The following is a 14,659-nucleotide window of genomic DNA, read 5'->3' as shown; positions in this document are numbered from 1 at the left end:
TGTGTGATCTTTTGATTTATCTCCTCATTTCTGAACGTATGAAAATTGTCCAGTGATATTTGTTTGATGTTATCATTTGCCAATATACCTTTATAGCTGACCTTTAGCACCTCACAACTTTCTATTTCAAACAAACAAACAAACAAACAAACAAACAAACCACTTTCTTCAACCATTAGTCACTATATTTAAAAATGTTCCAAAGGTTTTTTCACGCAAAATATTTACTGGCATATCATGTACCCAGTTTCTTTTTCCGTTGATTTTCTGACTAAAACCAGAATACAACGGAACCTTAAAAAATAGACGATACTTTGTCTCATAAAGAGCAAGGTGCTGTGGAATATTTCTCTCAAACATAGTTGAATTAACTAAACCTATTTTTTTGTAGCTCCAGTGGGTATTGCAGACCCGAGCCTGCTTAAGGACTTTTCTGCTACAGCTGTGGGTCCAGCTGGTGATAGGATCTTTGAAGCTTCCGGACAGTTCAAATCAAAGGATGGGGAAGGTAGAGATGAGGATGGAGGCATAACTAAAATGCCACAATTAGAAGATGGAAAGGTAAGATTGCTGATGTTTGTCAGCTTTGTGGAAATAATTGATTTTGGAAATGTATTAAACTAACTGCTGCATTAGTGGAGCTGCACTTCAGCTAATAATTTTGTGGATGTGTTTTTTTTTGCACAGGATGACCCACCTATATAGGGGCAGGTCTTAAGGCACCAGTTTGTATGGGTAAACTGGTGAAAGCTGCTAAAGAGCAAATTTTCTAGATGGCAGTTAATCTTCCATAAATTAGTGTACCTGGCACCAAAAAGAGGGGGACTGTGTTCATCACCTCCTAGTTGTGGAAAGAGCAGATAAAGTCCTGCAATCTTGCCCACGGGCATCTTATTTGGTAATAAGCTGCTCTGGAGCAGAGCTAATATATTTGCTTTAGAACTCCCTGCAACTAGCTCCATTCAGTTGTGTGAAAGTGAAATCAATTTGCATATATAATTCATTTTATGATTTATTCATACATGTGCTACCTATAGTCACATTAAGCAACCACAGCTGCCATCTTCTATGAATAACTCTGTGCAGAAGAAAACATAATTAAGTGTAACACACATGTTTTATACTAGCTTTTAGCATTTGTGTGCCTGAAACACAATACTAGGACATTTATTTTATAATGTGAGCTGAATCAATGTGAGATATGTACATTTAAACTTTATTTTCATTTCCATAGTGACATTTCCATTATAAACATATATTAATTTGAGCTTTTTCTGGCACACACAGTGTGGAATCACTTTTACTAAGAATACTTTGAAATTTGATTCACTCTTTTTTTTTAAGGTTGTAATCCACTGAATTATCTGTGGAATATTTGTATTTTGACGGTTACACATTTAATTTAGCACTTTCAAAGGAAAACCTGTAGTTGGAAACATTGTCCTCATGCTGATGTCTCTCCCCTGCCCATCTTCTGTAGAAGCTTTGAATGTCTGTCTGCTTTCATCTATTGTGACTGCACTACTACAGTTCCAAACTACAGAATTCTTCACAGCCTTACAAGGTGGCAAAAATAAAAAATAATCTTTTTGAGCTGGTATAATCCATGTATTTGGATTATATGTTGTTGGATTTGAATACAATTGGGGCTAATGAATGTTTGTGGCATCCATATTGTAATGGTAGTGCTGTCCCTACTTCTGAATAAACGTTCTCACTAACAAGTTTCTTCCCCCCTTCCTCTTTTGTGCATTCCTTCTGCCCCTCAAATGTGCATTTATATCATGGTCTCTCATCTGCATCTGGGACTGGACTCTCCCTCTCCTCCAGTCAACATACACGCATCAGCTTTCACCTCCCAATCACTCTTATTCATTATGTTCCCAAAACCTACCTGCTATCCATGAAATGGACATATTTTCAGACATTTCAGAGGATGATCATCTTGGTAAACCCATGTATACACCCTCAGATACCATAGTCTTCAGCCCTGTGAAAGAAACACCAGTTCATGGCATAAATGAACAGAAGTTCCCAACTTACCACTTGGAACTTACGGATCTTTTGGTGGCTGACCATTGTCTCCCTCTTGCAATAGAGAGAGCTGCTCATAAAAATACCGATCACGAAGATTCTGTGTCTCATTTTCCAGTTAGTGCGAGCAAACATTTTCCTTTCAATTTCTCTTCTCTGCTTGATGAGAATGGTTACATTAGCTTTCCTAGCCTTCCAGAAGTTTGCATCTCATTCCTCCCACCTTATCTTCAGCATTATGTTCCCATTACTTCTCCCTCATTCATTCCCTCCTTCTTCCTCATCTTTGTGCTGCTTCTCTGTACCATCCAGTCTATTCCTTTCTCACTCACATTGTCCCTTCCTGTTGCTCTGTCCCTCTGCTACCTGGAGCCTAAGGCAATTTCTCTGACCACCTCTAATGACACTGCTCTAAAAGACAAAGCTGAGGAAGAGGAGGTGTGTAACTTTGTTGCCTAAATTGCCACTTGCATGTAGATTTCTTTGGGTGTACTAAGAGAGAAGTTTAACCTTCCATCATTTCAGCATGAGGCTGCAGACCCCCCCCCCTTTTTTAAGAATTCCTTCTGCAGATGAAACAAAATCGAAAATTCTTTCTAGTAGCACCTTAGAGACCAACTGAGTTTGTTCCTGGTATGAGCTTTCGTGTGCATGCACACTTCTTCAGATACCAGATTTATGGACTTCCATTTCATGCGGCTCAATGTGGTGCCTTCCATAGTTGCAGTTACAGGTGGGTAGCCGTGTTGGTCTGCCATAGTCAAAACAAAATCGAAAATTCTTTCTAGTAGCACCTTAGAGACCAACTGAGTTTGTTCCTGGTATGAGCTTTCGTGTGCATGCACACTTCTTCAGATACTTCTGCAGATGTTTACGCTTCTATCTTCATAAAATCTAGTGTTTTTAAAAAACATTCAGTTTTTTCACTTCATACGGTCCTTTTAAGGACCTTCTCATACATCTACTGCTTATATCCCAGTGGTATTTAGAGACCATAGGTGCTGTATACAGCGGTACCTTGGTTCTCGAACTTAATTTCTTCCAGGAGTCCACTCAACTCCTGAAACCGTTTGAAGACCAAAGTGCAGCTTCCGATTGGCTGCAGGAGCTTCCTGCACTCAAGTGGAAGCTGCATCGGACGTTCGGCTTCTGAAAAACGTTCCCAAACCAGAACACTTACTTCTGGGTTTGTGGTGTTTGGAAGCTGATTTGTTCAGCAACTAAGCCATTCGGGAACCAAGGTTCCACTGTACTATCTTTGCGAAGACCTGTGTACAGTTTCACTGCAGCCATTCTGAAAAAGGGATACAGCGATCTCACAACAGCTCTGTGTACAGCCCTCATATGGAGGTGTTGTTCCTTACAAAATGTTTGTCAGAACCCACTGAGTCCACACATTTCTGGATATGATCAGAGGCATACTCAGGCTCCTTTCCACCCATGGCAAGGAGAAGTCCCTTGTACCCCTGTCAGAGGAGCCTGTGTGTTTGCTTGGCTGCCCAGAGCAGTGGAGGAATGGCCCAGGGAGCATGCAAATGGGCAGGCAGATTCTAAGACATAATCAAGAGGGGTGATTTTTGAGCCCTGTCAACCTACATGCTTGGCATGGGCCAACCTTAACCCCTAGGTACACTCCTGGATAGGTACGCTCGCATGGGATCTGCATCACTGGATCAGATTTTAATGGGGGGAAAGTTCCCCAATATTTTAAGATTGGTGGGTCAAAAAAGTACTCCATGGCTCAATCAATAACTCTTTGTGGTATCTTTTCAGTGCATGTGTGTACCAAAAGAACCTGTAAATGATATAGTTGGGAAAAAATTAAGTGATTGAAATTTGGGGCCGTTGCTTACTAGTATGTTCAGTTCGGCATAAAATCTGCAGTAGTATCAGGCATGCAATTTCGGCTCCAAGGTCTGAGTTAGGGTTAATAATAGTTTAGGGTTTGGGCATAATGCTAAACTGTGGTTAATTGAGAGGATAGGAGGCCAAAGGCTTATATACATTCAATAAAATCACTGTTTCTCATTACATCTGAACTTGACTATGTGTCAGTTTTGAAATTCAATTTAGCTTTTTGGGTAGTAGGTAGAGAGAGAGAGAAGTTTTTTTGTTTCAGTTGTAGTTTTTAAAGAGGATGTGGAATTCTGACCAGAACAATTTTAACATTGTCAGGTACAAAATTATCTTAATCTACCTTAGTCTAGCATAGTCCTACTTGGCTAAAATTGTCAGGATTAGATTGAATGCAATTTATATATGCATGAATTTTTAAAAAAGCTATACTTTAATGTTAATGTTGATAAGTTAAACCTCCTAACTATGTCCATATGCTTTGACTGGGTAACACTGTCTGCATTCCATATGGCAAATGCAATTGCAGTATTTAAAAAAAGCATACTATGAAGATTTAAAGCAGAAAATTGTAGTCTCTCAAGCAGTGAAATCCTTGAGGTGAGCTAGCTGCCTGTGGTTGATAATACCAGAATTATAAATATATATCAGACAGAAATGATTGTACAGTTTCTGAAGAAAGTCAGACAGCAAGATGGGAAACATTTATAGAAACCCCAAAATAGTATGCATAACTGCACTGGGAACCCGGATACCTGCTGCCAACCAGACACAGGCAGGACTGGGCCAGTTAAACTAGTGGTCCAACTCTACATAGGACAACTATATATAGCTGTGTTCAATGCAATACTTGTATCCCTAATTTCAGTGTAATCTAATATGCCAATTTGTATATTATGGTGACTATTTTCTCATTTAATTGATTAAACACTTTTGATACTATATTGCAGCAAGAATTCCAAAAACCTCAGATAAAGGTGGGACTGGGATAAATATATCCTGATAATGTGTTTGGTACACACTATACTTTCCCTTTCACATAGTTACTAGTAAGAGATGAGTGTGATAAAAGTAAAATAGTTATTAAAATAATGACCTTAAACTAATAGAGGTTGGTTTAATATCTGGCAATTCATAGATTCATTCATTTATTTATTTAATTACTTTGATTAAAATGGTAGTCCAGATGCCTCTTGTAAGTCACTCTTGGTTAGTTAACCTATAACAGCAAGCCATAATTCGATACTACATGAACCAAGCTTCTGCTCATGTACTGCATTTCCTCTTCTCATCTCATGTTTCACTTTGGTTTGTTACTTCCTCTTTAGTGCAAACCATAATTTTCTGTTGCACCCAGAGCACTGAACCGTGGTTTGTGCTTTCCCTCCAAACAAGAACTGGCATTCAGCTTCAAACTGTGATTTATAATCCTAGTGGTTTGTAAGTAACAGCAAACCTTAGTTTGAACTAAAGAGCAAGTTATTAAACTGGAGTGTGTGGGGAGGAGAAGGGAGAGCACAAGCATATGGCTCATTTACAGAGCCCAAAACAATGGTTTAATGTTATACCTGAAGTCTGCAATATATATTTTTATGTGATATCCCGAAAAACATAAAACAAACCATTCAAATAAAGCTCATGGTATCTCTAAGCATTTAACAATTCAAATGTAATTTCTCCTGCATAGTTTTTAACAGTAAGCATGTACTACATATGTTATTCTGTGCTGGTATTGCAATCACTCTTCTTCAGTGTTCAGAATTCAAGCTGATCTCTTCACCTTCAGATTTAAAAAAAAATTATTTCAAACTGTGGAGAAAAATAAGCGAACACGGTGGTTGTAGAGAGACAGACAAATCTTCCATTTTCCATTTCACCTATACCAAAAATTACTTCAGCCATTTCTACAGTGTTGTAGGTGGAAGACTGCAGTGGTTTAATAACTTGAGCAGCATCCGAGGCAAAAACAATAAAGGTTTGTAAATAGAGCACATTGTTTGTAGTATTTCTAAACAAAAGACCCCGTGCTACTTCAGTGTCTACACTAATGAGTGTTTTCTTTTGCTGACCTCTGGGTGCTTCCTCTACATAGGCAGAGATAGAAGAGGAGGAAATTCGCAAGGAGGTGGATATTTTCAATTACACCTGGTTGTTGCCTGCTATTATCAGTGCTTGAGGCTGCTGTTGATTATGTTTGCATAGTGGCTACCCCTGTTTTATTTTAAAAGCCCCGTTTATTGAACTTTTGAACACTTTTTTGTTGTGTTGATGATCATGGGTTGTTGTTTTTCCGTGTCTTCTTTTGTGTGTGCTTTAATTTTACAGACCTTTTCCTTGAGAATAGATGGGGAAAATATTTATGTCAGACATAGCAATTTAATGTTGGAGGTTTGTATAATCTAAGGAGTACTTTTCTGTTCTCATGGGCTGCCAGGCTGCATGAGATTGGAGGTCACTTGCAGGCTGTTCTAGGCACGGTGCATGAAATGCATGGGGGTGTTCGACTTGGACATGCATGTTGAAAACCAATCTTAGTCACTCTGCAAATGAATGAATTTAAGTATGCAGCTGTTAATGCATATTGGAATGGCAAGTAGAACTTATAGCCCTGTTTAGATGTTAATATTTGGAGGAAATCAATTTTTTAAAGACTTGCCAAAAACATTGAGGATGCACCATGTAGAATTCAATTGCATGTTTCATTTTACATTTCCTATGCATAACTGGAAATGTGAGGCAATGAATGCTATTAAAAATGATGCAGTAAAATTAGAACCAGGAAGTTCTTTGTTCTCTTCCTGGAATCCTAGAGAGCTGAATCTAATTCTATAGTAAAATAATACTTACACTGTGAAGTAATTCATGCTTTATTTGTTGTGATACCAGGAGGCACTATATTGCCTTTTGAATGAAATTATGAATGGTAGATTTTCTTTTGGCAGCCATATCGAGTAAATATTGTTTACCTATTGCATCAAAATAGTGTATTCAAAGTAACAAAACTTTGGATCCAGAAGAGCAAGCTTTGTCATCCAAATTGGGCTATTTGCACTGTTAGATTTAGATAATGTCCATTATTTGTATACATGCAAAAACATTACATTAAAATCTTCAGATTTACAGTAACCTTACTAATATGTTATGTTGCTTTTTGGCAGCTTCCGATAACTAAATACATACTTTGTATAATTTTACTAAAACACTGTAAAGTGTACTGCATAACGTTGCATTGAACAAATCCAAGAAATGTGCCTGGTCTCAACCCAACATTCTTTTTGAAAATACTCTATTGACTGTGATAAATCTCTACCAATTGGTTATTTTTTTGTTACTTAGATTGTTACTAAAGGTACTAGTTGTACCCCTTGAAGTTTTTACTGCTTTTACACTTTCAAAGCTCATAGTGCCATACACATGGAAGTCTGGGGGGCAATATTTTGGCTAATTAAATGCCAACAAAAAAAACCTCCAGTTCTCCTCCTTCCCCAATAGACTATGGAAAAATGTCCTTCCTCCATGCTGTCCTTGTCACTTATCCCCCCCCCCCATGTTTCTTCTATCCCAGAGCCTGCTTCCCAACCCAATATTCCCAGCATTCTTTTCCTTTCTTCCCTCTTCTTGATATGCATGCTATCTTACTGCCCCTCTAGTACAGTGGTGCCCCGCTAGACGAATGCCCCGCTAGACGAAAAATGCGCTAGACGAACGGCATTAGTCTAGCGGAAGCTGCCCCGCAAGACGAAAAAGTCAATGGGGCTGCTTCGCAAGATGAAAAATTTTCGTCTTTTTTTTCGTTTAGCGAAAGCACAGCTGTCATTGCCGCTTCGCTAGACGAAAAACCCGCTAGACGAAAATTTTCGCAGGACGAATTATTTTCGTCTAGCGGGGCACCACTGTACAAGGTTAAATCTGAAACCCAGCTTTCAGCATGATTGAATTATGTCATTGGGCATAATGGCATATTATTTTATGGTGCCTTCAGATGTGGTTTGAAAATTAGTTGCAGAGTGGATTCTAGCCCCACCACACGAGAGAGAGAGAGAGAGAGAGAGAGAGAGAGAGAGAGAGAGAGAGAGAGACCCACACCCATGTCTAAAGAATGACATACTAAAGGAACTGCATAAAATTGTAGCTGGAGAATTGGGAAGTGCAAGCTTTCACTATGTTTGTTTAAATAAATTATAAAGCAAGCTGCCTAAATTATTTCTGGTCACGCAGCATTTCCTGTGTGTTGTAATGCTTTCCCCTACAGAGTGGGTAGGCTCATGGTTGCTGTACAGTGGTACCTCTGGTTACATACTTAATTCATTCCGGAGGTCCGTTCTTAACCTGAAACTGTTCTTAACCTGAAGCACCACTTTTGCTAATGGGGCCGCTGCACCGCCACTGCCAGATTTCTGTTCTCATCCTGAAGCAAAGTTCTTAACCTGAAGCATTATTTCTGGGTTAGTGGAGTATGTAACCTGAAGTGTATGTAACCCCGAGGTACCACTGTACTTTGCAACACAGAAACAGTTGAAGCCACAATTTGTTACCTACCATCTTCTCACGTGAGAGTCATTGGTGTCCATGGTTGTTGCGAGGGGGCAAACTATGCTCTCAAAGCTAAACGTACATTAATAGAATGCTTGATCCCCACCCTCTCCCAGTAAATAGTGCCATGTACTCTTGCGGGCAAAAGATGGTGTGTTTATCCTGGATATTGGGGTGAAGGCAAACACTGCTTTTCATCTGGAGACTAGGTGGCCTGATCTTCACTTTTAGGGACCCTGTTGCCCACTGCATCCTCCCGTAGTGCGTCATAATTATGGGTATTATAGTGACAAAAATAAACACTTGCTTTGTGACTAAGTGTTCTACATCTCAGAAACTGCCTTGTAGCTCAATTTGATAATACTGTAAAGATTAAGAAAAGAAAAAGCACATAATATCATAGTAAAAAAAGAGAACAATTTAAATAAGTAAATTACTGAATCTTGACATCCCAGGCACTTTTCATGGTGTTTTTTTTTAATGGTTTATGTTTGTCACATGTTGTCCTACCTTTTTTACATTACACGTTGCTTAGGACCTGGATAAGACCCAGGATGAATTACTGAAGCATCAGGCTAGCATTAGTGAACTCAAGCGCAATTTTATGGAATCCACTCCTGAGCCACGCCCTAATGAATGGGAAAAGCGGCGTATCACACCTCTGTCTCTACAGACACAAGGGGTATGTCTCTGAAGACCCTTGTCAGCATGCATAGCCACAAAATTAAGAAAATAGCTAAACTATACATTGTGTTTCAGCCTTAACAAGGAAAATATGGGTGTTTCTTTGTTGCTAATGTGATATTTGTTTGCTGCTAACACATTAACATTGTATGCATCTGTTGCTTTCTGTTTGCAAAAATTTCAAAGTAACTACATTACTTTTTAGGTTGAGAAAGCAAGAATGAAGTAGTTATTAATAATATAATTTGAGAGTTTTAGATAAAGAGTGTGGAATGTCAGTTTACAGTGCAGCTCCAAGTATATTCACTCCAAGTCCCTAAGTCGTTTCATTGCCTCACCATTTACAGTAATTTGGAGGTGGAAGTACTTCAACAGGAGGAAAGGGGATAAGGGAAACACAATTCACAACCCTCCCTCCAAAAAAGGTGCTACAGAATAAGTTATTCTTGAATGCACTCCAATTTAGTGGTGTTATGCCTAATGCATTTTGAGTGAACCACTGTCAGACAACTAAAAAGCAGATTCAGAAAATTCAACTTGGCCATTATCATAAAATGTATAATGCTAAAATGACATTCAAATGTATTTATATGGTATTGAGAATGCTAATAGGATTTAAATTCCAGTATCAGTAAGCTCCAGTCTTCTATTTCTATTTACAGTTTTCAATGTGTGTGTTCTTTAAAAATGAAAAACAAATGCCATAGATGTGCCAATGTATGGCATGCTTTCAGGAATGAAATGCACTTTTTGTTCAGCGCTTTTGAAGTTAACCTCTTAGGTTTCTTTGTGAACTATTTCCATACAAACAACACAAATTAATTATGGAAATCCAGAATGAGTCAGTAGGCCAGGTATTTACTTCAGAACATTTATTTGCAGTTTTTATCTGTATTAAGGCAGATTCTGAAATCACTGTCTCCAGAGTAACCCATTGACATGACTAGACTCCATCATAAAATGCTTTTGCCTTAAAAACAGAACAACTTTTGGGCTTTTCAGTATTTAGTGACCCAACCATATGTGTGGTTTTTAATCTCTGTTTAGCACAAATAATACCCAGTACATAGACATGGGTACACTGAAGAGCTGAACCTGTAGCATTTCCCATCCTGTGTACTTGGAGAGAGATAATTCAGAGGGTACTCCATGCATTATAGTGTATACCAGATGTCTGTGCAGAAAAAAATGGTTGATTATGCCAGTGACACAGGAATTCTCTGCCTGTTTTTATGCCAGGTGTCCTAGCATAAAAATCACTGTGTGGATGTATTTGTTTCTTTTACCACTCTGCCTGTCATGTTCGCTGTTCACTGTGGCTGTTATCTCTTCTGCAGTTTATTTATTAAATTTGTATCCTGCCTTTTCATCAAACGTGCTCGGCATAGCCAACATCAGTAAAATATAAAGTAAAATACAAAATGGATTAGCTAGTGAATGTGCCACACTCAAGCTATTTGAAAATGAAGACTCAACTATATTTCTCTGAATGTATATTGACATCAATTAAAACTGTTCTGCAGATCAGTAATGTCAAAGAATGGGATCCTCCTAAATAGAGCCTTCTCTGGTTCTGAAGGGTATTTAGCAGTTGATAAGGCTGTATTCTTTTTTCTATTGAGAAACGAGGCTTTAAATGATGCTGCCTGATGAGTATTATAAGCTCAGATGCCGGTTCAAGGTGTATCCATCGTATACCCTATGCAGTTGCAGATTTGTGCTGTTTGAATAGAGCTTGACTTTTCTCCAAATGCAGCCTCAAAGAGGGATGTGCTTCCTTTGGCATTACCTTCAGTTAAGTTTTCATACCACAGCATAGGGAGCCAAGATTTCATATTTGTTAATGTGTTGCATGTCTTTGTCCAAGGACATCTTGTCAATAATAACAACCAGTTAATAGAATAAGAAATATGCCACATTTTTAAGTTTCCAATAGTTAGTACTGTATAAGCAAAATACTTGCCAAACTGAGCAAGAAATTGATAATCCACTTCAAATTAGTGAGAATAACAATAGTGTCATCATAGTTGCAGTGCCCTTGCCAATTTATATAATACCTGTGTTCTAGAGAGTTTAAATTTTAGCAGTGAAATTAATCATTTCTTGAAAGGTTGTCTTAGTTCCCTTCCGATTCAGGACTATGCTACAGGTTTAAGTATGCATCACTGTCTTGCTTTTTTCCTTCTTTTCCCCATCATTTTTTTGTACTCATTCTGAACATGTTAAAGCTAGCAGCCTATTTAGGGAATGAATAGTGCTATGTTTTGACCTAATAGTAGTACTAATAAATTGTTTCCCTAAGTTCAGGGGCAAAGGTAAAGGTAAAGGGACCCCTGGCCGTAAGGTCCAGTCGCGGACGACTCTGGGGTTGCGGCGCTCATCTCGCTTTACTGGCCGAGGAAGCCGGCGTTTGTCCGCAGACAGCTTCTGGTTCATGTGGCCAGCATGACTAAGCCACTTCTGGCGAACCAGAGCAGCGCACGGAAACGCCGTTTACCTTCCCGCCGGAGCTGTACCTATTTAGACAAATGAAATATTTAGGCTGGGGAAATATTGGCTGCTATCCAAGAGACTTCCACTAGTGGAATGGAACTTTCCCATTCTCACCCCTGCAGCCCCCCATGTGTCCTCTGAATAAGCTCTGGAGGGCTGAGGGACCCTATAGATAAGATTTTGTGAGCATGTGAAGGAAGGAAACAGAGTTGCCATGGCACCAGCAGAACTTCACTAGCACTGCTTTAAATACAAACCATTATCAGTAACTATTGTGTATATTACTCATTGGAAGGTGCTGGATTTTAACAGCCAGAAAAGAAAATCATGGTGCCTCGTGGGATCAACTGTTACTGACTTTTGGACTGTATGAAACTCTTCATGGGGTGGGTGGGAGTTTTCTACAAAAGTACCGGTAGCTTTATAGGCAGCAATTGATACTGAAAAGTAGAGGGCACTTCTCCTCTTTTCAACATTCCTGTGCTCCAAATTGTACTCCAGCATAAATTTATATTATAAAGTGAGTGTTTGCCTTCACAGCCATGTGCTTTGACAATCAATAATTTCTCCAAGTAAGCTCACAAAATCATTTAACCCACATTTGGGTTATAATTTGGGCTTATTGCACACATTTTATAGTTCAGCTTTAAATGTGCTATCTTGCCTACCCTTCCTTTCATAATTAATGTCCTAGGGAAAATGGAATATTAATTAAGAAAAAAAATGGATTGCACAAAAGCCTGAAAATAAAAGTTTGAAATATAAGCTAGTTTTAATGGCCATGATACATAATAGGTTTGCACTGGAGGGTTCATGTAGGTTTCAACTTAATAATGGACGTTTCAGAAAGAAGCAAGATTGTGAGAACAGAGTTGCACAATTTTCTCAATGAATGGCTTAGATCCAGAGATGTCTTGCGTGAGCCAGAAAGCCCTTCCAATTATCCAAGACAGCTCTTCTGAAATCCTCGAATTTCTTATCCTGCTCTAGCCACCCCACCTGCTTCATCACACACATTTTGAGAGGGTCTGTTGCCCTACAGGAATGGATTTAGGAAGATGCCATGATCTGGAGTATGGGGGTGGGGGACAACACACGCGGGGAACCAGGGAAGCCCATTGATCATCTTCAAATCCTATCCATAATGGGTTAAAAAAAGAATATCATGAAAATAGATGGAGCTGTATCTTTTAGGGAAACACATTTGTTGAATGTACTCTTTCTTGTGTTTGTGTGCTTTTTTCCCTTTCCTGTCCTTTTTCTTTTCTTGCCTGATGCTTTCCTTTCTTTTGTAGGTCACTGCTGTTTTGTCTTCTGCTGTTTAATTCGTTACTTTCCATTTTCTAACTTGTCTAGAGCCTAGAAGAGGAGATAGCATCAATTTTATTTAGTAAAGAGGGTTTTTCCACTAGCATGAAATCTGCCTTCACTTCAGCTACCTTGTGGACAGCAGAGGGCACTGTTGTGAAAGATAATGTACCTTCTGAAAAGCTTTCTGCCTCGCCCTTCTCTCAGCTGCCTGAGGTGCTTTTCCACATTTACTTTTTCCACCATAAAACTATATATGAAGACAGTGGGGTTTCGTGTCAGATGAAATTGTGTCCAGTGATTAAAAGATTGTAAGATGAAATTAGGATAGCGAAAAGTGCAGAGTCTTAAAAAAAAAAAAACTCTTTGAAATGGCTGGTGTGTATGCAAAACACATGCATGAATTGGTTTTACCCAGTGACTTGAGTGTAGAACTGCCAGCTCTGCAGGAAGTGGGAGTGGACAGTTAGAATGTAAATACATATTGCATCATTGCACTTTTTAAAAAGTTAGAAGTAAAATTATTTTTAATGAAAAAATGAAAGGCAAGGACGAGCTAAAAGCTATCTTGCCCATTCTAAATGTTTTGTAGACATAGATCTTCAAAAGCAATTATACTATATATTTTTCTGTTCCATTTATATTTGAAATTATCTAGCAGCCATAGATGAATCTAGCCTTAAACTTTAATTTGAAACCAAAATTAAATCACAGCTGCTGTAATAGGATTAATTATTATAGTATTGGTACTGTTAAGTTTTCCCTTTCACTTTTTTGTACTGTCCCTTGTGTGTCTGTGTGTGTGTCATCTCTTAGCTTTTAAGATCTACATACATCAGTTTGTCCTGACTCTAGGTCATAACAAGTGGCACAGTATACTAGTTCCTTGAGGATCATATGACAGTATGGGCTTGTTCCTTACATGCTTATATTATATGCCAGTCAGATTTCTCCATTTGAGATTTTACATACGTACAGGCAAATTTCATATATCCTCAGAGGTGCCCAGCTAATCAAGGGTCTAAAACAAGGAAATGTATGTGAGTTCAGATAATTAATATCTGTGAAATAGGAACATCTGGCAGAACTTGTAGCAGCCCTTTCAAGGGTATCAGTATTTGCTGATATACATTACATTTGTTAGAAAAATCTACATGTACATGAACATAGTTGGCCAGTTAATGTTAGCCTTGTTTGGCGCTTCATAACATTGTTTTACAAATATAATAATGATGATGATGGTAGTTATTAAAGTAGAATATTTATTTCAGAGTTTAACCTGTCCCAAGCCGAGAGAGTGAAAGTTTCAAATAGAAGTGTATCCTGTCAGATAAATCAAGTGAAATAAAAATCCCTAAAGAATCCAGATTTACCAAATGCCATCATAACAACTTTGGAGCTTTCATAAGTAGAAAGCTTTACAGCACTCTAGACTAAAAAAAATTGCATATTTTCAGTGTGCTTATTTCTGTGCACTTGATCTGTGCTAATTTAACAAATTGTGCTGTACATGTGTGAGCGTGCAACCAGTCCCTCTATGCTGTTTGTGAAATGATGTGTCAAGAGGTGTTGAAACTTGTATTTATGTTTGTCTTCTGGTTGCTTCTTGTTTCACAGAAATTTACTCCCCAAACAGAAGAGCCTTCCATTGGAGCCAGCAGGAAAATTAAGGTTCTACTATTTTGCCATAGTCCATTGAGCTTTGACATTTCAGAATCTTCATTCTTCCTTCCTTCCTTTTTTCATTTAACCA

At 38.5% G+C, this 14,659-nt stretch overlaps 2 protein-coding genes across 2 annotated transcripts in view; both read left to right on the top strand.

Moving 5' to 3' along the window:
- Window positions 1–14,659, top strand: part of EPB41L2 (erythrocyte membrane protein band 4.1 like 2) — a 78,875-nt gene that overhangs the window by 54,975 nt on the left and 9,241 nt on the right. The window contains 5 exon segments of the mRNA XM_033143776.1: window positions 392–561; window positions 6,214–6,276; window positions 8,957–9,103; window positions 12,955–13,122; window positions 14,524–14,577. Coding sequence (XP_032999667.1) covers window positions 392–561; window positions 6,214–6,276; window positions 8,957–9,103; window positions 12,955–13,122; window positions 14,524–14,577 — 602 coding nt within the window.
- On the top strand, window positions 1,264–2,572 carry LOC117043763 (band 4.1-like protein 3). The gene has a single exon (XM_033143779.1). The coding sequence runs from the start codon at window positions 1,909–1,911 to the stop codon at window positions 2,491–2,493; it is 585 nt and encodes a 194-aa protein (XP_032999670.1). The 5' UTR covers window positions 1,264–1,908; the 3' UTR covers window positions 2,494–2,572.

This window comes from Lacerta agilis, chromosome 3 (genome assembly GCF_009819535.1).
Source record: "Lacerta agilis isolate rLacAgi1 chromosome 3, rLacAgi1.pri, whole genome shotgun sequence".
Classification (NCBI taxonomy): domain Eukaryota; kingdom Metazoa; phylum Chordata; class Lepidosauria; order Squamata; family Lacertidae; genus Lacerta; species Lacerta agilis.
This window is presented reverse-complemented; position numbering and strand designations above follow the sequence as displayed.

What these genes read in the sequence shown, in the direction of transcription:
- LOC117043763 (XM_033143779.1), top strand. Translation starts at nt 1,909, where the DNA reads ATGGACATATTTTCAGACATTTCAGAGGATGATCATCTTGGTAAACCC.